The sequence below is a fragment of the Momordica charantia genome (assembly GCF_013281855.1).
Source record: "Momordica charantia cultivar OHB3-1 chromosome 4 unlocalized genomic scaffold, Mcharantia_2.0 BLBB01000004.1, whole genome shotgun sequence".
Taxonomy (NCBI): Eukaryota; Viridiplantae; Streptophyta; class Magnoliopsida; order Cucurbitales; family Cucurbitaceae; genus Momordica; species Momordica charantia.
In genome coordinates this window covers 7,780,572-7,802,503 of record NW_028275162.1, presented here as the reverse complement: position 1 = coordinate 7,802,503, position 21,932 = coordinate 7,780,572, and the positions used below count along the sequence as shown (strand labels likewise).

General features: G+C 34.8%; 2 protein-coding genes across 3 annotated transcripts in view; one reads left to right on the top strand and one right to left on the bottom strand.

The window, feature by feature from the left end:
• LOC111021669 (phosphatidylserine decarboxylase proenzyme 2) overlaps positions 1-17,653 on the top strand; it is a 32,145-nt gene extending 14,492 nt beyond the window's left edge. For both annotated transcript variants that reach the window (XM_088122344.1, XM_022298695.2), the window contains exons 8-21: positions 22-105; positions 812-903; positions 2,019-2,174; positions 3,916-4,000; positions 4,458-4,569; positions 5,336-5,436; positions 10,322-10,369; positions 12,781-12,927; positions 14,692-14,787; positions 14,867-14,941; positions 15,059-15,151; positions 16,190-16,276; positions 16,359-16,409; positions 17,177-17,653. In XM_088122344.1, coding sequence (XP_087978470.1) covers positions 22-105; positions 812-903; positions 2,019-2,174; positions 3,916-4,000; positions 4,458-4,569; positions 5,336-5,436; positions 10,322-10,369; positions 12,781-12,927; positions 14,692-14,787; positions 14,867-14,941; positions 15,059-15,151; positions 16,190-16,276; positions 16,359-16,409; positions 17,177-17,332 — 1,383 coding nt within the window. In that variant the 3' untranslated portion in view covers positions 17,333-17,653. The remainder of the gene's footprint in view (positions 1-21; positions 106-811; positions 904-2,018; positions 2,175-3,915; positions 4,001-4,457; positions 4,570-5,335; positions 5,437-10,321; positions 10,370-12,780; positions 12,928-14,691; positions 14,788-14,866; positions 14,942-15,058; positions 15,152-16,189; positions 16,277-16,358; positions 16,410-17,176) is intronic.
• Positions 17,654-18,808: 1,155 nt separating this feature from the next.
• On the bottom strand, positions 18,809-21,683 carry LOC111021688 (putative clathrin assembly protein At1g03050). The gene is made up of 3 exons (XM_022298720.2): positions 21,157-21,683; positions 20,386-20,717; positions 18,809-20,185 (listed from the first exon to the last, which is right to left on the bottom strand). The coding sequence occupies exons 1-3, from the start codon at positions 21,507-21,509 to the stop codon at positions 19,080-19,082; spliced, it is 1,791 nt and encodes a 596-aa protein (XP_022154412.1). The 5' UTR covers positions 21,510-21,683; the 3' UTR covers positions 18,809-19,079.
• Positions 21,684-21,932: the final 249 nt, after the last annotated feature.

Below are 21,932 nucleotides of genomic sequence, written 5' to 3'. Positions count from 1 at the left end.
AGCGCTGTCACACTTCGACAGGATTATAATCAGGATGGAGAGCTCTCATTCTCTGAATTTTCTGACTTAATTGGTGCTTTTGGAAATCAAGTGGCAGCTTCTAAGGTTTGATGTTAGAATATAATTTTCTCTCTCCCTCTATTTCTTTTCTCCCCCTATATGCCATTGTTAGAAATGATTCTAACGTTGGTTTTATGCAAATAATACGTCTTAACTCTGAATTGTTAAGATTTAAGAACAGCTCAAACCTAGAGTTGATGTGTTAATAGAACTGCTTCTTTGTATTTCTTTCAATTGTAAACGTAGAATTTAGTCTCTTTTGTTTTGTTTTCGTTCTGAAGGATTTCTTCTTATGCTGTCTCTACATCCTTGTTACTCTTTTCTTTGTTCTTTGGGAATAAAAGTTCATTCTACTTGAAGAAAGCTTAGTCTATGCAGTTTTTAGCTCTCTGCTTGTAATTGAATTCTCTTTGAATTGGAAATAAATCTTTTATATCAAAGAATGCTGGTTAAATTCTGCTAGATCAGCTTTGGATATTGATTTTCAGTCTATTCTCCTAGTATGATTTGTCCTAATTGGTAGGCTTTTATATTTCCCTCGTAGTCACCTTTGATTGATTGTACTTTATTGTTGTTCTTCTTTCTTTCCCTTCACTCTTTGGAGAATTTGTATCTTAATTTTTGTTCCTTTTTATGCATCAATCAAAAGTTAGTTTCTTGTTAAAAAAAGATCTTTATGAAATAAATATCTTCATTTACTATCTGGTTTTATATTTGTTTTTCCTGAGCGATATATTTACTATTATTCTAGAAAGAGGAGCTTTTTAAAGAAGCTGACAAGAATGGGGATGGTGTTGTTGCGCTTGATGAATTGGCTGCTCTTCTTGCTGTTCAACAAGAGAAGTAAGGATCCATTTGAATCTAATGCTGTTCCACCTGTTTCTTGTATACACTTGATATTTTGATAAATGAAAATAAGCAGAATTTTCAGGTTTCATGGTAAACTTGTATGGCTGTTGATAGTGTAGTTATATTTGTTTTTGTGCATAGTGTTTTAGTTCAATAACCCTTTAGGGTTTGAGTATTGGCTTCTTTTTCATGAGGTGCACTACATATAAAAAAGGTAAATAAATATACATGTACACTTACATACATGGAAAGAAATGAGGTATAACAAAGTTATAAAGGAAACAAATAATAAGATATAACATATAAAATGCATAAAACTAAGCTAACGAAATAGCAGGTAAAACATGCTCTCTTCCTCTCCTCTTTCTTGTTCATTTCTTTCCGCCTTCGCCCTTGGTTTCTTAGTTCGAATTAGCTTGCAGAGTGATTCTGTAGTAAGATTTTCATTGATTAGTTTGTTGTTCTGCCTCAAGTTGGATTATTTGTGCCTTAAGGTCGTTAGAGTTCACATACTTTGGTTTTTCCTTTGCATGTTCAAATTTTTGGTTTCTTAACTATGCATATCGGGTTCTTCATATGGTGGCAACACGTAGGGTATGCTGGTAGCATTGTGTACTGGATTATGGACACTATTGGTCCTCCTTGCAGAAGTTGTCCAAATTTAAATTTTTGCTATTATATTGCTTATGGGACGTTTCCGTTGTTTTGGCATTCTCCGATTGGTGCTCTCATCAAGGGCTTCTGAATGCGCTTTTCTCTTGTTCAATATATTGGTGTAGCTTTTGCAAATTGATGGAAGTAGTTTTCGGTTGTTTCAGCTTGTCGTTTTGTTCTTTAATGTTTTATTCTCTTGTATTTTTTGGAGATTTGTTCTTTATTTTGGCTGTTTATTCTTTTTTTCGCTCCCTTTCAGAGTTTGTATCCTTAAATATTTTTCTTCCTTTTCATCCATCAATGAAAAGTTTGTTTTTTGTTCAATTGCATAATGCACTTTGGTTAAGGTTGACATTGGAATAATTTTGAATTTCCAACTCACATCTTTTTCACTGCATTCCTTATCATTTTTCTAGCATTTTACACTAGCATTCATGCTTTTCTTTAATTTGCAGGGAACCATTGATGAATTGCTGTCCTGTTTGTGGTGAAACTCTCGATGTTTCTGATAAACTAAACAGTATGATTCACTTAACACTATGTTTTGATGAAGGAACTGGAAACCAAGTTATGACCGGAGGATTCTTGACTGACAAACAGGCTGCATATGGGTAATGTTTATGTGTACTTCTTTAGGTCTTTTTGGGCTCAGTACAAGATAGTTAAACAGGGCAGTGGATCGAGTATGAAAGCAATGTTGATCACTCTTTGCTAGACTAGATCTCACTAAATTTAAGAATTGATCCTTTCAGGTTAATTTACATTCATTTTTTAGATACAAAATACTTGCAATGAAATATCTATCACTAAATACAAAAGTGGGAGAATATGACATATTTTCAGGCAAACGAGTTTAAACAAAACTCTAATTAACTTGAATGTCAAAAAATGGTAAATCACAGAGGGACTGAACCAAGAAAGTCTATTGAGAACCCAAAAGTAGCCGTGTCAACAGTCTCACGGTTAATTAGAGTGGTCATGGAGGCCAACGTATCTAGTGATAAAAGAGCTTTTATCAAAGAAGGGCAGCTCATTGATTCAATATTCATTGTTAATCAAGTTGTAAATAACAGGAGGGTGAAAGTCAACAGGCACCTATCTCTGACCAAGAGGTCATGAGTTCGAATCCCCCGCCTCCACTTGTTGTACTAAAAAAAAAACTGGAGGGTGAAAAATGTAAGGCTTCTTATTTAAGATTGATTTGGAAGGTCATGATTATGTTTTGGCATTTTGTGTATGCTACTTTTGAGAAATATTTTTGACATAAATGGAGAGCTTGAATTTCAGTCTGCTTCGTAGACACAAATTTCTCTGATTGAGGCCCAAGCGGGAAAAATTCAAGCTGAGATTTGAGAAAACAGATCCTCTTTACTTTTTGTTTTTCTTCTTCTTCTAGTCATTTTAGTCATTGATGTTGTTAGAAGGTTCTTCCACAAAGTGGACCTACCATGTGCTCCTTAAAGGCTTTTTTCCTGAGACCAGTTGGTTTTAGTTTTCTCCTTCAATGTACAAATGATTCTCTGTTGCTTTGTTCACAATCAACAGAAATTGTCACATTTTAGAGATTTCCAGACAGTGTCAAGGTTATATTAATGTGAAAAAAATTTAGTTTTAGGTTGATAGAACTCAACCAAATCAATCAAAGTTAGTTGATATTCTCACGGAGAAACCTGAAAAGATTTTCTTTTAGGAAATTTGAAGAACCAGGACCCACATGAGGCCAATCTAGTGTGTCACTCCCCTTCCTGTAAATCTCTCTCTTCTAATTATCTCCTGTCCACTTTTTTTGCACATTGCATGGTACCTCCTCGGCCAATTGACTGCACAAGTCTCCCTTAGTAGGGAACACTGAAAGTGACTTTTTGCTGCACTGAGTAGAAAAAATTGAAGGAAAAGTTCAACCAGTCGAAATCTAATAGTACTAGACTCACCTTCATTTGAGCTACCCTTTTTAAACACTCCTCTCTCTTGTTCTTCTTAAATTACCACTAAATTCAAAACTTAACTTTTAGGTTATATTGAATTTAGTAATTTGATATATAAAAAAAAAATGTAGTTTAGAGTTTTCTTGTTCTCCTTCATCCTTTCTTAATTATTAATTTAATAATTTAATAATTTAATAATTAAAGTCTGAGGTCCACTATGGTGCACTCCTCTTGTGCCCAGGTGTGTGTATTTTCGTGAGGACACCTTGCTCATGTGAGGCAACGAGCACTAATGCACCTAGTGCCTAGGCACATTTTTTTTTTCCAAAACAATGAGTCAGGGAAGGGATGAGAGTGAGTTTCGTCATAACTAATCATATTTCTGTCCTTTTCTCTTTAATGATTGCAAAATCCTGACGCTTTGCAGGTGGATGTTTAAATTAAGCGAATGGGCTCATTTTGCATCTTATGACGTTGGTCTAAACTCTGGTTCAAGTGCATCTCATATTGTAGTATGTAGCTTCTCTAATTTTGACTCCTTTTTCAAATTAAATATCTTTTTGTACACAAATGCTTTTCCATTTAATTAATAACATCTAATTAACGAATGTTTAGTGCACAATTTTGCAGCTTAAAACACATACAGATTTGTAAGGGATTATTATGTAAATGAAAATAAAAAATGGTTTCAACTTGAAGAACATATTTTGTTCCCAACTTCCCAAAGGATCTAGATATCTAAAATTTTTTGTATTGCATGTTTACTACGATTTGAAGTAATGTCAGTAGAGTGGAGAAAAGAAAAGAGATGATTCTGAGCCGCACATGTAAAACTTCATCCATCTCTTTTTTTTTTAAACTAGTTTTGTGGAAATAATTTTGAATTATTTGTAATATTATCTATATCTCTCTGAATTTAGTATTTTGATCTCTACTATTTTTCTTGTTAGCTCACAATTTATTATTTAGGTTTACGATCGGCAGAAAAAAAGGCTTGTGGAAGAGATAATTGATGGAAAGATTGTTTTGTCAATGAGAGCCATCTATCAGTCAAAAGTGGGTCTCACCCTTATGGATAAAGGTATGATTTCGTTTGTGTAGAGAGCTTGAAATGCAACATATATAAACCTGTTACAAAACTAACAGCCATATATATACCTGTTAGAAAACTTATTGATCTTTCTCCTCTATCTCCTCTATACATTGTCTTGTTTGTTATATTCATTTATATCATAATAATATCAAGTAATCCTAAACCACCGGGGTTCACCTAGTGACTTGGGAGCAAGTGAAAAAAGTAAAGGGGATTTGGAGGAATGAGTTCAAAACTTATGGTGGCCACCTAGCTCGGACATTAAAATCTTATGAATTTCTTAACAACTAAATGTTGTAGGGTCAAATGGTTATTTTATAAGATTAGTCAAAGTACATGTAAGCTAGTTCGTCGATATCAAAAAAACAAATGTAATGCTATTGGAGAGTAAAAGCAAGTCCACCACTACCATTTAATCGAATTCGACGGTGAAGTGCTTGGATTCTTCTTCCGTCCAACAAATGTAATGCTATTATCCAATAAACAAATGTAATGCTATTATCCAGTAATAACATTATCAAATAAGAATTTTTAAAACATTTTGTCTATATTGTCGGTTCATTTATCATTTACGCTTCTAATTTCGTTTTTCTACTCCATTTAACATGTGACTTTATAAACAAAACTTGTTTATTGTGATCTCTTTATTTATTTATATGCTCCATTTTTTTACTAATATTGGGTGCTACTTTTTTATTTATTTTATTTTAATTCACTCCTTTGTTCTTTTAATTTAAATGTCTAATATTTTCAGGGGTTAAAGAGCTCTTACATAGCATATCTGAAAAGCAAGGGAAGCGGATGGATTCAGTCGAATCTGCAAAAGATATTCCACATTTCATTGAATCTTTCAAGGTAATCATTATTTCCCCCCAAGTTTCACTTTGTTCCAAAATTAATGTTTTACTGTAGGAGCTTCTGCACATGATAATGCAAAGCACATAAATGTATGATGCGTTTTAAAGAAGATGGTTTTAATACTTACCTAAATAGTAAAATTAAAATGGCATGGTACATATCTTCAAGTAATTTTTTTTTTTGTCTGATGAAGAGGTATATTAAAATTAGTGCTTATTCCATTACTTTCCTTCGTGGAGAACTCTTAAAAGAATTAAGCTTTCAACTAAAATTAATTCAAAATGTTACAATGTTATACTTCTAACAATTACCATAGTCTACTTGGAATGTTATGAGTTGAGGAAATGATGAGATATTTCTTACAGGGAGGCAATTAGGAAGGTAAAGTAAAACATCTTGTTGGGTGGGATAGAGTTTCTAAACCTTTAGAAGGAGGTGGTTTGGGAATTGGTAGCCTGAAATTTAAAAATAAGGCTCTTTTAGCTTAATGGGGTGGGTATTCTTTGAAAAGCCCAATGAATTGTGGCATAAGGTGATCGAAAGCATCTGGAACAAATATTTTTGGGTGGCATACGATTAATAGGAGAATTGTGACTATAAAAGCTCTTTGGGAAGTGTTTCTAATCTATAAGGGCTGGTGGGAAAAATGTTTTATTAAAATGGAGATGATAACAGAGGTTTTTTTTAGAAAGATGTTTGAGTCGGTGACCTGCCTTTTTTTTTTTCTAATAGGAAACAAAAATTTTCAGTGAAAGAAATGAAAAATGACAAGAAAGTTACAATAACCTCCAAAAGTAGAACATAAACAACCCAACCAAGAGCCAAAAAATACAAAAACACTCTTAAGCCTGACCAAAAAGAACCAATACGATTAAGAAACCCTCATGCTTTCGACCTAAACACAAAAAAAAAAACCAAACAAAAACCTAAAAAGGCAGAGGCACACCAAGGACCATGACGAACAGATTTCTGCTCTTTTTAAGAGTTCCTTCAAATACAAATCATATAGTTTTTGATTGCTGGGATGGAGTTTGCCAATCTTGGATAGCTACTACAGTAAGAAAAAGGAATCTGAAATTGGGTAATTAAGTTCTCTTTTGGCTATTGTGGAAGGCATTCAAATTTGGGCAAAAGAATAAAATGATTAATGTGGAAGGCTATTGTGGAAGGCATTCAAATTTGGGCAAAAAAATAAAATGATTAATGTGGAAGACAAACCCTTCTGGTTCATTTGTGGTCAACTCCTTATCAAAGGTGGTTAACAATTGTTTTTCAATGCCTAAAGCTTTGTTCAGAGCTGATTGGAATTCTAAGAGTCTCGAGAAGGTAGATTTTTTCATTTGGATCCTGCTTAACAGAGGTTTAAACACTGAAGAAAAGCTTCAGAGAAAGCTCCTGTTTATAACACTGCAATCTTCTATTTGTATACTCTGTTTGAAGAAGGCAAATGAGGATCAAAATTATATTCTTTTCCTCTACTCATATGTGGAATTGTTCTGTCTGATGACATCTTGATATTTTGCCCCCATTTGTCGGATATGTTAGCCAGCCCCCATTTGTCGGATATGTTAGCCAATTAGTGGGGGGCTCTCAATTTCTTTCTTCTAGCTTCTGAACTTGCCCTAAATGTGGCTATGTCTTCACTGATTGGCATAAATTGTAGTGCTTCTGAAGTTGACTTGTGGACTAGCTTGTTTGGCTGTAGGATGGAAAACCTATCACCTATCTTGGCTTTCCTTTAGGAGGCAATAAAAAATAAGTGGTTTTTGGGGAACTGGTAGTGGACAAAATTAGTGCTAGACTTGATAAATGGTGGAACTTTCAGCTTTCAAGGGGGGAGGTTAACTTTTGCCCAAGCGGTCTTAAATGCTATCCCAGTGTATTGTTTTTCCATTCTTCACGCCTCAAAACGGGTTATTCAAGCAATGGAGAAAATCTTGAGAGATTTTATCGGTAATGGAGGTGCCCCAAACCAGTTTCTAGTCTTGTGAAGTGGAATTTGGTGTGTTTGCCGAAACAACAATGAGGTTTAGGGGTGGGTTTTTTGAAATAGAGAAATCGTGCCCTTCTTCTCAAATGGCTGTGGCAATTCTCCCAAGAAGAAGATAGATTGTGGCGTAAGATTATAGCGACCATCTATGGTCTTCAGCCCTTCGGTGGTTTACTAAATCAGCCATCAGTTTGCCCAAAGGAAGATCTTGGATCGACAGTGACAAGAATAGAGAGGTGTTCCTCAGGTTTGTGGTTTTGTCAATCATCAAGTGGGAGAAGTATGAGATCTTGGGAAGATGCTTGGGTAAATCCCACCCCTCTGTCCATTTTATTTCCCAACTCCTACAGAATGTCATCCAATTCTCCAAAGGAGTGCTTGCTGTTGCAAAGAATTTCAGCCCTCTTTTGCCTAAAGAAATCATCTCGGCAATTTGGTCTTCTAATTCTCCAAAGAAGGTCAGTGTGTTTATATGGATTTTTTTGCAGGGGAATCTTATCACTTCAGATATCCTTTAGAAAAAGCTTCCCAAACGGCTTCTTCAACCTTATTTTTTGCTTCATGTGTCTCTCTCACAACGAGCGTCAAGATCATCTTTTTTTCCATGGCTCTTATGCACTAAAATGTTGGCTAAAACTCCTCTCTTTTTTTTTAGTTTGCATTGGGTTTTCTTCATGGTCCTATTCTTTCTCTGAAGGCCTGTTTGATTTGGGTAAACGTAGTCAAAGCTATTACGTCTGAACTTTGGTTTGAGAGGAATCAAAGACTCTTCCATGAGAAAAGTAAAGATTGGGTGGAATGTTTTGAACTTGCCAGATTCAAAGCCTCATTTTGGTGCTCTACTCGCCAATTTTCAAGAACTACACAGCTAGACGAATTTATGATTCATGGAATGTATTTCTATGTTCTACTTAGTTTCTTATTTCTTCTGTTGTTTAGTATTTTCATTTTTCCTTTCACTCATTTTTGGAGTTTGTATCTTTGAACACTTGTTTATTTTCATTTCTCAATGAAAATTTTTGTATCTTGTTCAAAAAAGAAAAAAGGAGTGCTTCATAGCGGAGTGTTGGGTGCTGGCTTCCCTTTCCTGAGATTTGGGTTTTTGAAGAACTTGTTTGAAAGAGATATCTCTAGATACTGATAGGCAGCCTTAACAGAGTTTCTGGATAACAATGGAGTTTTTTTTGGCAAAGTCAACTTTTATGCATTTAACTAGGCCTTTACTGAAGTTACAAGCGCCAGTGTTAATTACTTTTGGAACTTTCGAGTTCCTAAAAAGGTGAAGTTCTTCCTCTGGTCTCTTTTCTATAGAAGTGTTAACACTGCAGAGAGGCTGTAGAAGAGGTTTCCATTTTGAGTTATTTCCCCCTCTATGTGTAGTATGTGTTTGAGTAAGGCAGAATCCGTGGATCACCTTTTTCGACATTGTCCATTTACCTTCAAGCTGCGGCTTTTATGCGGACGGAACTAGACATCTCTTTTTGTTTTCCTCAAAAGATCGATGACTTCTTGGTGGAGAACTTTGGAGGGGGCCTCCTTAGAGGCAAGGCATCTGTGCTTTGTGCTTTGGAATTGTACGGTAAGGGCCTTGTCATGGCATCTATGGGGAGAAAGAAATAGTTGGGTTTTGAAGAGAAAGAGCCTTTAGAAATGTACATCATATGGCTTCTTGGTGGTCCTTAAATAACAAGAACTTTTTTTTTTTTTTTTTTTGTGTAATTATAGCCTACAAATGATTATCATTGATGGGAAGGTTGTACTTGTGTAGAGCATGGGGGAGGGTGATCTCTACCCTCGACCCTTAGGTTGTTCCTTCTTTTAATTGCTCTTTTGAATACACTGTTTCTTATCCCAATAAAAAAAAAATTGTTGGCCATTCTGTTTACAATCCTTCAACATGCATTGGGTGTTTGAGAAAGATTCCAGGAAAACATTTTTCAGCTTCTATGTGGTGTTAAGCTCTAGCCTCTAATCTGAAGCCAATTTCATTTGGATCACTACATTAATAGTAGCTTTAATGTTGCTAAATTTAAAGTATCTTGGTGTTGATCTTTATCTTCAATTTTTATCAATCATTCCTTAGATGACAGTGATCATAATTGGGGCTTTAATGCAAATTGGATGTAATTTAGACACGATGGTTTTCCTTTTACTATCAAAGAAAGTTTGTATGGACTTTTTAATTTTTTTATTATTTTCTTTTTGTTAGTATTATATTTTAAGAAATATGATACTCTAAAAATAATTAGGAAAATACATTAGTATTTTGAAGTATTTAAAAGAATTGAATAATTTAAGACAATTTTTCTGGCATAAATATTAAACTTGTGACGGGTGAGGACAATGTGTAAAAGTTAACTAAAATCACATTCTCAAAACATGATTTATTCATTTCAAAAAGTGCTCCCTTCAGCCCAAAAGGGGCAGCCTAGTTGGCAAGTGCTTGGGGTCTCTTGGTCATATTAGCTTAGAGATCTCATATTCGAACCTTCTAGTCAGCTCAATACAAAAAACCCTTGATGTCTCTCAAGTTCGGGCCTTGAGACGGGCACGGGTGTCCCTGGATATAGGGGAGGAAAGTTCCGACTCCCGGTTATCAAAAAAGAAAAAAAAAATGATCCCTTTGTCTTCTCTGGCCCTACCTTGTTCTTTACTGTTGTCAAAGAAATCCAGCATTCTTGTGTTGGTATCCAAATAGTTGTTTTTTCTGAATTGTACTGATCCAACTTTCTTATATATTATTCTTGTTGGAAAAGAAAAATAGTTATGTCAGTCGCCCTCGCACCTTGATGTCTAGCATTTTCATGGGGAGAAATCCTTATTTCTTTCTCTGGAAATATCTTTCTTTAAATGTACTTTATAATGGATGACAATGTTTAGTGGGTTTTGTAGGATCAACTCAATTTGAGTGAGGTGAAGCATCCTTTGGAACATTTCAAGGTAGGTTATTGGTTTTTTTATTTTTATTTATTTCTTTTTTCTGGAGAAAATGTGACGACCGTTTTACTAATGCATGCATGTTTTACTATAGCAAGCCCTATGCTATCAACCTTGTTTCCACCGACTATATATTGTTTTTTATGACAACTTAGAAACATACTGTAATTCTATCTTCCAGAAATATTCTATGACGTTTTAAAAGTTGTAGAATTTTGTTGTTTTTTGAGCACATCTTGTTAAATCACCGGTCAATCCAAAAACTTGAACTTTTAGGTTAGGGTAAATTTAATTATTTATAGATTTAACACTTCCCTTCACTTGTGGGTTTGGAAATTTGCACAACGTTTTAAAAGTTGTTGAATTTTGTTGTTTTTTGAGCACATCTTGTTAAATCACCGGTCAATCCAAAAACTTAAACTTTTAGGTTAGGGTAAATTTAATTATTTATAGATTTAACAGTTCCCTTCACTTGTGGGTTTGGAAATTTGCACAAGACCCAACAAGTGATAATCAATAATAAATGGGGAGGAAATAACACTACAGAGGTTGAACACAAGACCTCATACCTAATACCATGTTAATATTCGCAGGGTTCCATTTCAAAACCAATTGCCAATAGAGGAGTAGCCCATGTATTTTTAAACTTGTTAAGTCCCTTATCTTTTTGATGTTGGATTCTTAAGATGCCCCTAGATAGTGGCTGAGTTGTGTAAGAGGTTTTGCCATTACAACTTTTTACCTATCAATGCAAAGTACCATTTTGTCCAAAAGCAGAAAAAAAAAGGAGCATTGTGCATGATAAATAAATTGCTTCCTTTGTCTCTGTGGAAGTGTTTTCTTTATCCTCGTTCTGTTGCCCAAATTTGATAGTCACCATATTTTTTTTGTTATTGCATGATTCTCGGGAATTTTTAGCACAATCCTTTTAAAATATTTGTTCTTGTAGTTTTTTGGTGTTAACAGCTAAAAAGTCTTGCGTTCGTCTTAACCTAAATGCATTTTAATGGTTGATAATACTCTGGCATTGTCAAGAGTCGGGACAAGCACCATTATGTAGATAAAATATATGAACAAAATGTTTAGCTGTTTTTCCTTGTCAAATGTGCTGTTTCCAAGAACTGAGCAAAACATTCGAAATTTGAAGGGTCCATTAGTTTATGACTTTTTGGGTTTTATGATAATAGGCTTACAATTATGGTTAGTATTAAAGTAAAGGTCTGAGCTATACCATATGTTGACATAATAATTGAAAGGACAAGCTCGGCTTAACGACTAAACTAAAAGGATAAATTGACTTTACTTGGACACCCTAAGTTATACAAAAGTAAATATTGAGAATAAGAAGCATTATGAGCTTTCCAAGTGTTAAATAGATGTCTTTAGTTTTTTAGTCAATTTTCTACAATTTTATAATGACTTGCAAATAATACTTTTTTCAAGCATCACTAGAATTGGAATGACGATAATATCACTGCCCTGTTGCATACTTGAGTTTTCTTAATGATGCATATATTACTATATTACGAGGAAGAGTGTTACAAAATTTTATTGTGTTATGTCAGCATGTGCATTACATTTCAAAATGAATATGTAATATTGTATTGTGGTAAATAATAAAACCATTTAGCTTATAGATTTAAATATAAAAACCAGTGAATGTTATTCACGTCAAACCATGTAGACTTTTGTGTTTTACAAGTTTTTAAGTTTCGGTATACTTTTAAAGGAAACAGAACTTTTCATTAAAGGCACCATTATCTTTTTAGAATGTAGTTTAATAAAGGTTTATCACCTCCATTGGTTTCGGATCTTCCCCTTTTGTACATCTATTCTATTTCATTACATTAATGAAATCTGTTTCTTCTAAAAAAAAAGGTTTATCACCTTCTGTAAAGTTGTTTTTCTGTTTGTTCAAATGGCAAAGAAAATGACAAAGATGTAAAAATCTAGTAAAAAAAGACGCCACTTAAACTATTTTAACTTTTTAGATGAAATAGTAAAAAGGAGAAAAAATATCTTCCTTAAGCTGCAATGAAAAAGTATGTGTAGCTTAGTTTGAGATCTTTGGACTGAAGGCTATCATACCCGAACTTGTGCAGAAGAACCCTTCATACATCTGTTGCCTTGAGCTTTTGCTCCACACTGAGATTACAAATATCTAACTTGAATACTGAGAATACTTCTTTCCCTTTTCCTTCATTTGTCTGCTTATCCTTTTTATGCTACTTCCTGTCAATGGAAGCAAAATGCACCAGTATCATTTATCACTCAGTGCCCTACTGTCACTGCACCCTCTGCATTAGTAGTGGCATTAATTAATTTAGCTAAGATACTAACAGCTTTGTTAAATAGTAATGATTTGAAGTGTTGTTTCTGCCAATAAAATATTTTTTGAACTCTCAAATTTGCAGACATTTAACGAATTCTTTATACGAGAGTTGAAGTCTGGTGTGAGACCAGTTGCACACGTGGAATGTGACGATATTGCAGTGTGTGCTGCTGATTGCCGACTAATGGCATTTAAATCAATTGATGACAGCCTAAGGTTGTGGATAAAGGTACTTTTTATCTTTGGTGATGTCAGTATATGGTGTATGGACTGTGCGTGTTTATGTTTACCATTAAAGTTCTTTAACAAGTGGTAGTGGTGGATTCTGCTTATAATTTTTCAAAAGTTGGGAAATTGAAAGAAATTGGTTTTCCCTGGTTGACATTTAACAAACACAGACACTACCTAGACGTTTTAGTAGAAGGAAAAATTGCAAAAAACTAAACAACAAGAAGTTGAAAACTGAGACAAAATTAGATTCAAACTATCTACGTTAAGCCTAAAATAATGCAAAGAATATATACCATCTGGGGCTTATGAGTGGCAAGAAAGAGTGAAGAGTAAGTCTGATCACAAAGAAGAAGAGAAACAATAGTTGCCCAGTTATACCATCTGGGGCTTATTAGTGGCAAGAAAGAGTGGAGTAAGTCTGATCACGTAGAAGAAGAGAAACAATAGATGCCCAGTTGGTTACACAGCCTTTTTTTTTTTTGGGACGAGAAGCGGAAAAAATGTTCTTAGTTATAAAGGAATTTACTGGAAAAGCTGTGTAATGAGAAGCGTTTTTTGTTCTAACATCTTCCATGACCAAGTCATCTGTTGTGTTTCTCTTGGTGGGTTGGGCTTGCATTATATGTTATTGAAAGTTAAACAGATCATAGCAGTAAGAAAATAAAGGGAAGGTGTAAGAAAATAGAAGGAAAAAAACCTTATTTTCCTGCCATTACCGAAAGCTTAAAGATTTGGTGGGGAGGTGGACATTTTCCTTTCAACACCCTCCTTGTAATGGATGAATGAATTCATATGAAAATCTTAGGATGCGTTTGATCGGTAATCTGAAAGCATGAGATTCAGTGAAAACTAAAATAGAGTTGTATTCTATGTTTTTAATGTTTTCGAATATATGTTTGGTACCGGATATGAAAATTGAATCTCAATTTGAAAAATTGCTCTAAGTGTTTAGTTGTATATTTGTAAACTAGTGGCAGTTACCGACTTAAATAATTAGTTCAATTTAAAATCATATTAATTATTGTACTAAAAAAAAAATATTAATAAATATATTAACATATATGGTATAAAATTTGTAGAATTATTATTTTACAATTATATATAATTTGTAATATTTTATCTTTTAAATTTTAACAAAAATGAAATGAGTTTGTAACCTAAAATAGTATATTTATCAAAGTTTTTATTATTTTTAGTGTAATTTTGCATTTCGAGTTTTCAAATTCAAAATCTAATTATACTAAAAATCGAAAAATGTTGTTTTCAGAATTTTTACTATTTGGATAACAGAATCCAGAAACAGTTTCAAAAAACAAATGTCAAACAAATAGTTACTAAAACCATGAATTTGAAACAAGAAACAGAATCCAGATTACAGGTCTTTAGTTAAAGTAGAATCATGCAAAATTTTCAGCCAAGTTTAATTGAAATTATATTCTAAAACATCTAAAATAAGTCTAGTGAAAACTCTCTTATCAAATCATGATACTGGTTGGTATCAGGAAATTTTTTTGATAATGCATTTCATTTCTCGTTATATATTAGGCCTCTGCAAGAGAACATGTCTACGGCAATTGTTATGTAACAGAAGTTGTATAATAATTATATAGGGGGATTTCTTTGTTTATAAATTTTTAATGACATTTCCAAACACTGATTTCACAGAAATGAACAATATATATCTTCTGGGTTTCTTTATTCCTGCTGCACAGATTGATCGATGAAAGCTTATCATCTGAAATTATTGTATTTTGAATAATAGGGGCGGAAGTTTTCGGTTCAAGGTCTTCTAGGGAAAGATATACATGCGAGTGCTTTTACTGATGGGGCGTTGGTGATATTTCGTTTGGCACCACAGGTATAACCTTATTTTTGCTATACATAACGGGGTGATGTATTTAACCTTATGACTTATAAGCAGCTTTACTCTGTTTCAGGATTACCATCGCTTCCATTTTCCAGTTTCTGGATTCATTGAACAAATTGTAGACATACCTGGATGCTTATATACTGTATGTGATGGAATTTGTATCAAATAAATATAAAGATCTGCTATGTTTTTTCGATTTTGTTTTGAAAAGAACAATTTCAGATCTCATTTTTCATTAATTTGTTCTTTTTCTTGCAAGGTTAATCCAATTGCTGTCAATAGCAAGTATTGCAATGTCTTCACAGAGAACAAGCGATCAGTAGCAATAATTTCATCTGCTGATTTCGGCAAGGTATAAAGATGTTTTTATTCATGTCACTCAAATATAAGCTTAATGTCTATTTTCCAATTTACCTTTGAGAATTCATGCTTGGTTCAATCACTAACAATTATAATATAGCTGCATGTTGAGTATCAAATTTGTTTTAATGTCTTCCATCATTGTTTTCAGCTATAGTAACTCACCTTGTGCTATAGCTTTAAACTCATCTCTAGAGACTTTGAGCTACAATAGACTACTTTATGCATCTCTAAGTTACTAGGTTGCACCCACCCACTGAGCATAGGAAACCTAAAGTTGGCTTTTTTTAATTACTCGGAACTTATCCTGTTTGCATTGGGTATTTGCATTACTTATGGTCTTTTTGAATATCTGAGAACGGTATGTACTACTTTCAGATGTTGCTTATAAGGTGATGATACAACTTGATTGGCAATATTTATAATCTTGTTTATTGCCTTGCCTATGTTAACCTGAATTTCAGTAACATGTCGTAATTTCCAATTGATTATTATAGGATTATCTATAAACTTGAATTCTACCAGAGTTGTTTTATTTAAGAGATTAGGAACGTTCCTTTTTAAATTTTTTTTCGATAAATTTAACTCTTTAACTCTTTTTAACTTCTATAACGTTCTAAATCTGGAAGGAGAGCTTTTGAAATTCTCTTCATCACAAGGAACTTCTTCAAGGTTAAGTATCATTGTCACGTCAAAAAACTCAACCAAAAGCCTCTGAAGGTGTTTGAATCGTGTGAGCAAAACAATGAAAATTTGAATTGTAGGTTTAAATTTTCCTATAGTAAATTAGTCCAGCTTTCATCCTGTTGAATCTCAATAAAGACTTCCCTGACATTCGGTAAAGGCTTTATTGTTAGAATTCTGCCTCGGTTTTCATAAATCTCTTTGTTGAGCTGTTGCCAAGGGCATGTAAGTATAAAATATTTGGTGCTTAGTAATTTATGTTTCTTGACCTCTTACCTGTCAACACTGAAAGACAAAAACACCACATTAATCTTTTGACGAAGAGTTTCATAAAACACCACTGTAGGTTGCTTTTGTTGCAATTGGAGCTACAATGGTTGGTAGCATAACCTTCTCAAAAGGGAAGGGAGATTATGTAAAGAAAGGAGACGAGGTACAGCAATTTACTTTACATGCCTTATTTATATGTAACATACTAAGGCTTATCATCTAACTGACGTTTTTTTTTCCTGCAGTTTGGGTATTTTTCTTTCGGTGGAAGTACTGTAATTTGTGTCTTTGAAAAGGTTTGTGTTCAACGCATATCTGGTAATGTCCGTCTTACCAATCATGTAGAGGTTGAAATCTATTTGTACTTGAAATACCATTATTAAAGGAGATACCGAAGCTATTGAGGTTTAGAAAAAGCTGGTGTTGGTGGAAGTCTCTTGGAGATTACATCATTTATTTATGCCACACTAGCAATACTAGCATTCCGGTATTGAAATGTCAAAAAATTGCTTTTTAAAATTTTTTGTGTACCTGGTGGTTGCACTTTCTCCTGGCCATTTAATCCAGCTGCAAAAAAATATTCGTGTTTCTCGTGTAATAACAAAGTTCAGGTCTCACATCAAATCATAATTGATGTTTACTAATTCTGTAACTATGCATAATATATTTTGAGTACTTGTTTGCATCTTTCCGGACGGTAGGATATAGTTCAATTCATTTTATCAAGCATGGTTATGAATATGATCGTGAAACCACTTTAGTCTCCAGATCTTATTACTTGACTTGTGTTCTATACATATGTTTTCTCTCTTTCTTTTTCCTTTCACACATTTTGCAGTTTGTACAGTTCTCCCCCCAACTATGTTACTTACATATACATTAGCATATAAAATAATCTTTTCTTTGTTTTAACAAAGATTCAAAGTTATATAACTGCATATAGATTAAAAGTCTTTTTTTTTTTTCTGAAATTTAGTGTTAAGAAATGGAAATTTGCATTGTTTCTCTTTTACCAGCTATTTATAACAAATTTGTGAAGTTCAAACTGCAAATTGTCGTGCAGGACTCGATCCAGATAGATGAGGACCTGTTAGCAAATAGTTCCAGATCACTTGAAACCTTGGTTCGTGTCGGGATGAAGCTTGGTCTTTCTACCAGAACAGTTTCTCAAGCTGATTTTCCAGACGTAAGAAGTTGTGCCTTAGATGATCGAAAATGAGCTCACTTGTGTATGTCATTTTTTACCCTGTTCATAGTTATCTCGAGTTTTTCTTTTCATCTGTAGATACCATCTATTTTACTCTGGTACTACCCCATTCCCACGTAAAAATAAGAACAGGAGATCTGGTAGATTTTGTGGATACTAATAAAATTTGCATGTATGTATCACAGCAGTGTTGTACGCTGCCTGCAATGATTTCTATCTCAGTTTTTAGGTCTTGGAAACAAGAGAGAAGAAATGAACGTTCTCTCTCTTTCTGTAAATTTACCAGGAACTCAAAATCTGTTATGTAGGTATGGAAGGGTGAGTTTGACATGATTTTTGAATGACTGATTAAATGAACTTTTAAAATTTTCACGATGCTTATTGCTTGTTTACATAGCTGAAAGTCATAAAAACTACTGCCACCTTGTTTTTTGAAAGAGATCGGAGGACAGGTCCCCCGAGCCTCCCCTGGGGGGCAAGTCTCAATTCGAGATCGAGAGAGATCTCCTCTTCTAGTTCTTAGGAATGTACAGATTCGCACTCAGAATTTGAATTGCGAAATGGAAATGTTAGAGGCGGCTCAGAATCAGATATCTCATTTTACTAGAAAATTTATTTGAGAATAAAAAAGAGTGAATATGAAATGCGAAACCGGATTTTCTTCCTGTGCCTACTTAAAAAGTGATTTAAAATAAGTGAATTTGAAATGACTTTATTGAAAGGGTGATGTTCTTTAAGCCAACTAAAAGTACTTAATTTTTGTAGTATTTAGGGGAGAATTGTTCGTGACTTTAGGTAAATGGTGCTTTCGTGTTCTCTCCTGTTCTATAGTACATTTACCTTTCATTCTCTCTTCCCATTACCTCGTCACCGACTTATTTCTAGTCTAATTTTTTTTTGGCTTATGTTCGGAGTTTGTTAGGGACTGTTTGGTAACATATTTTTCATTTATTGTTTCATATGGATTCGACCATTTTTCCTAGCAACATATATGCAGGTGTATTTCCTTTCTCCTCCCTTAGTTGTCCCCTGCTTTCGGATGTTTGGTTGGTTTTTTTGTGGAACTGTTCACCCTTCCATGCCACCCTCCTCCTTAGGACCATCACTTTCCTTTGGTAAGTTGGAAGGGAAGCGTTACGATAATCTAGTACTCGACTAGTTGAGATCTTGTCTCCTATTGCAAGGTATACTAATATTTTACAATGAATGTTAAAATTTGGCGGATAAAGAACTTACCTGACATAATACATGGGGAATTATTGGGAATTTAGAGGAGAACAAATGGTCATCATTAGATAATCTGACATGTCTTTTACCTAATCTATATCTTAAAAAATTTCTACTCTAATTTAACCAAACGAATTCTACAATGTGATTAGATTGTTTGCCTACAATAATTTAGTAATTTCCTTGTACTGTTTGTTATAGGAACTAAATTTTGAGGGGAAAAAACAATGAGAAAAAGAGAAACTAATGACAATGAATTGCCATGGCACCTTTAGAAGTAGAAGAGAGAAAATTAACTAAATAAACACAAAGCAAATGTTCAACAAAATTACTTATTTACCTTGTGTGACCCCCTACCAAAAGTAACAGCACATAGACACATTGTTGGTTCCTTTGCCAAGTAAGAAAAAAAAAAGCAATGTGGAGAAATTACAATGAAAAGAGTAGGAAAAGAAAAGTACTAATAAAAGAGGCATAGAATTACAAAGTGATCAGTTAGGATATTAAAAACCAAACCAAACCATCAAAAACCCTAATAACTGTGTGTGAATCCTCCTGCATAAGGGTTGTGCTGTATTTGCCTCCCATCCCTCGCATATTGCTGCCACATCAGCTGCTCCTCCACCAACAGCTTCTGCTTCCTCTCCATTTCCGACATCTGGACGTACGATGGCGGCGCCACCGCCACCGATGCCGCAAAAGGGTCGCTCGAGGAACTCGAAGCGCCGCCTTCTCCCGGAGGCGGAGGGGCCGGCAAGGCAAGCATGGCAGGCCTTCCTGCAGACCCAAGAGCCATGCTGCTGGCACTCCCTGAGCTGCCCACTCCTGTGACTACTGTGGGCTGCTTATACATCCCATCCAGAAGCAGCATGTCGAATCCACCCCCAAGTTCAGCCCTTTGATGGCTCAAATTGCTTGCTGATTGAACCAACGCAGTCTCCCAATCTGAAGTTTCCTCATTAAAGGCCTGCCATGTTGGCGCTGGCAAAGCCTCAACTTTTGGCCCACTTCCATCGAACAATGCCAACGCCAATTTATCAGCATTCTCCTCTCTCATTATGGCATGATCTTCTCCCAAGTTCAACAGATCACACATCATTGGATTCTCATCCTTCTTCTTCTCGTCTTCCTTTGGTTCACTCTCCTCCTTCACTTCAATGGCTGCTGGTTCTTGTTCAGGCTTGAAATCCTCAGGTGGGGGAAGAGCTTTAATGGCGTTCATGTCTTGATCTTCTGGTTCTTGTTCTTGTTTTGAGTCTTCTTCTTCTTGTTCTGTGATTTGGAGCTGGAGGGGCTTGTTGGGTCTGTCCCTGTTGCACTGGGCCAAGGCGGACTTGTCTTTGATGAAATCGTCCATCACTTCGAGTTTCTTTGGAGTTATTTTCTCGACTTCAGGGTACTCGGAAGAGCGAGCGATTCCAATGGTTTTGCACCAGGAATACAGTTGATCTAGCTCGTCAAACTGCTTCCCGACACGACAAAAGATCTCGTACACTTTGACGCAATCGGGGATGTTCAGCTCCATGAAACGATCGATTAGAATCCCCATTATTTCAGTTATGTCATAATATATTTGGAAACTTTCCTTCACAACTGGATACAATGCCACCAACACCACTCTATTGTTCTTTGCAGCGCCTGCCCAATAACCACACCCGAACATAATCCATTCATTTTCATGCCAACTTGATTCGATCAAAATACTTAGGTGCTAATCGGTCAATAAAAATTTAACAGCCTTTTAGTTTGTAGAAGAAAAAAAAAGGAGGAAAAAACAAATGAATTTAGAGGAGACTTTATTTTCGTTTGTATATGATTTTGAGGATATGGATACAAACCTGTAGGACGACAAGCCAAAAAGCGTTCGAGAAGCTGTTGTAGATGCTGTGTCTTTGAGAATATTTGTTCAGTTGTCATTTCTTGTACCGGTGCGGCTCTTACAACAATGGCTTGGCTGTTGTTGTTATTGTTAGTGTCGATGTTGTTGATGTTGTTTTGATTGTTTTGTTCTTCTTCATCCTCTATTCCAAATGCGCTGCGTTTCCCACGTCGACTTTGCATGCGATACTCGAGCCTTTCATCGAGGTACAATGCGTAAGTGCGAACAAATGCCGAGTAATCCCAAGAGTCTGATTGAGAGACGTCTCTAAAATCTGACATGTTGAGGAACCTGTGTTAAAAGAATATGTGAGTAAATGATTAAATGTATCTAGTACCATACTTTATAAGCTTAAACTTTTGGTGTTAAATTACAAGTTTAGTTGTTGAACTTTCAAAATTATATTACATAAGTGGGTCTAGTAGAAGTTTGCAATATTTTAAATGAGTCCCTAGACCTTAAAAAGTATTTAGTAGATATCCAAACTTTTAATTTTCATTTGATGTGTCACGGTATTAGATATTAAAAAATAATATATTATTAGATACAAAATTGCGTGGTTAGGTGCCTACTAAATATATTTTAAATTTCAAAAAACAACTAGACATAACATTGAAAGTTTAAGACACAATCCTATAGTAGCTAGTTTAACCTGGCATTTAAATTCACTTGCTCTCTAAAGAATATAAATAAACGATTAAATATACTATAACCTATCAAGTTTAACAACCTCGTTCCACGCCTGGTTGAAAAGAAGATCTCTTGCTCGTACGCAGGGTCACCTTCCAACACCAAGCGTTGGATCAGCATGAGCGTCTTGAGCGCGACGGTCCAATTCTTGGTCTTGTTGAGCCTCCTCGAGAGGGTGTTGACGCACGCGCTTATATACGCTCTTGAATAACATGTTAGGCTCAAAATCTCTCGAATGTGGCGCTCCTCCGCTGGGTACTCTTCGTGTCTCGTGGCCTTCACAATCGCGACTTCAAGATCCGACAATGAGGTGCTGCTGCCAACTTTGGCAAGGCCTATGCTCGTCTTGTCCTTCACTGCTCCTAAAGCCCTTCTAATCTTGCTTGGAGCCATAAATATGAAATTGGTCACTTTCTTTGAAATGTTTCAATAGAAAGAAAAAAGAAATGGGTTTTTCTGTAGAATTTGTAGAAATTCAAGAAATGAAAGTGAAAGAAGAGGAGAAAGATTTTATTATGGATAATTATTTTCTTCTCCTCTTCTTCTAACCCTTCTTTTGGTGTTTCTTTTTTGCTTTTCTTCCTCAAATTCAACCTTCAATCAACGTTGCATTACCCATCATTTTAGCATCAAAAAGTGGGAGGTTTGTAATTATATTGTCTGTCATCTAAAGGATTTTTTAGATTTGTCTATTAATAGAACTTCTTCCCTCTTTTTCCTTTTTTTCTTGAAAAGGAAGAATATTTTAGAAAGTTTATATCTGGAACCAATCTTGACCTTTTCAAAGTTGTTCAAACCACCAAAGACAAGTGGATC

Excerpts from the sequence above, each read along its gene's own strand:
- LOC111021688 (XM_022298720.2), bottom strand. The coding sequence starts at position 21,509 with ATGGCTCCAAGCAAGATTAGAAGGGCTTTAGGAGCAGTGAAGGACAAG. Across the intron at positions 20,718-21,156 it reads TCAACCAGGCGTGGAACGAG|GTTCCTCAACATGTCAGATT; the intron begins GTTGTTAAACTT and ends CTTTTAACACAG. Across the intron at positions 20,186-20,385 it reads TTTGGCTTGTCGTCCTACAG|GCGCTGCAAAGAACAATAGA; the intron begins GTTTGTATCCAT and ends GTTATTGGGCAG.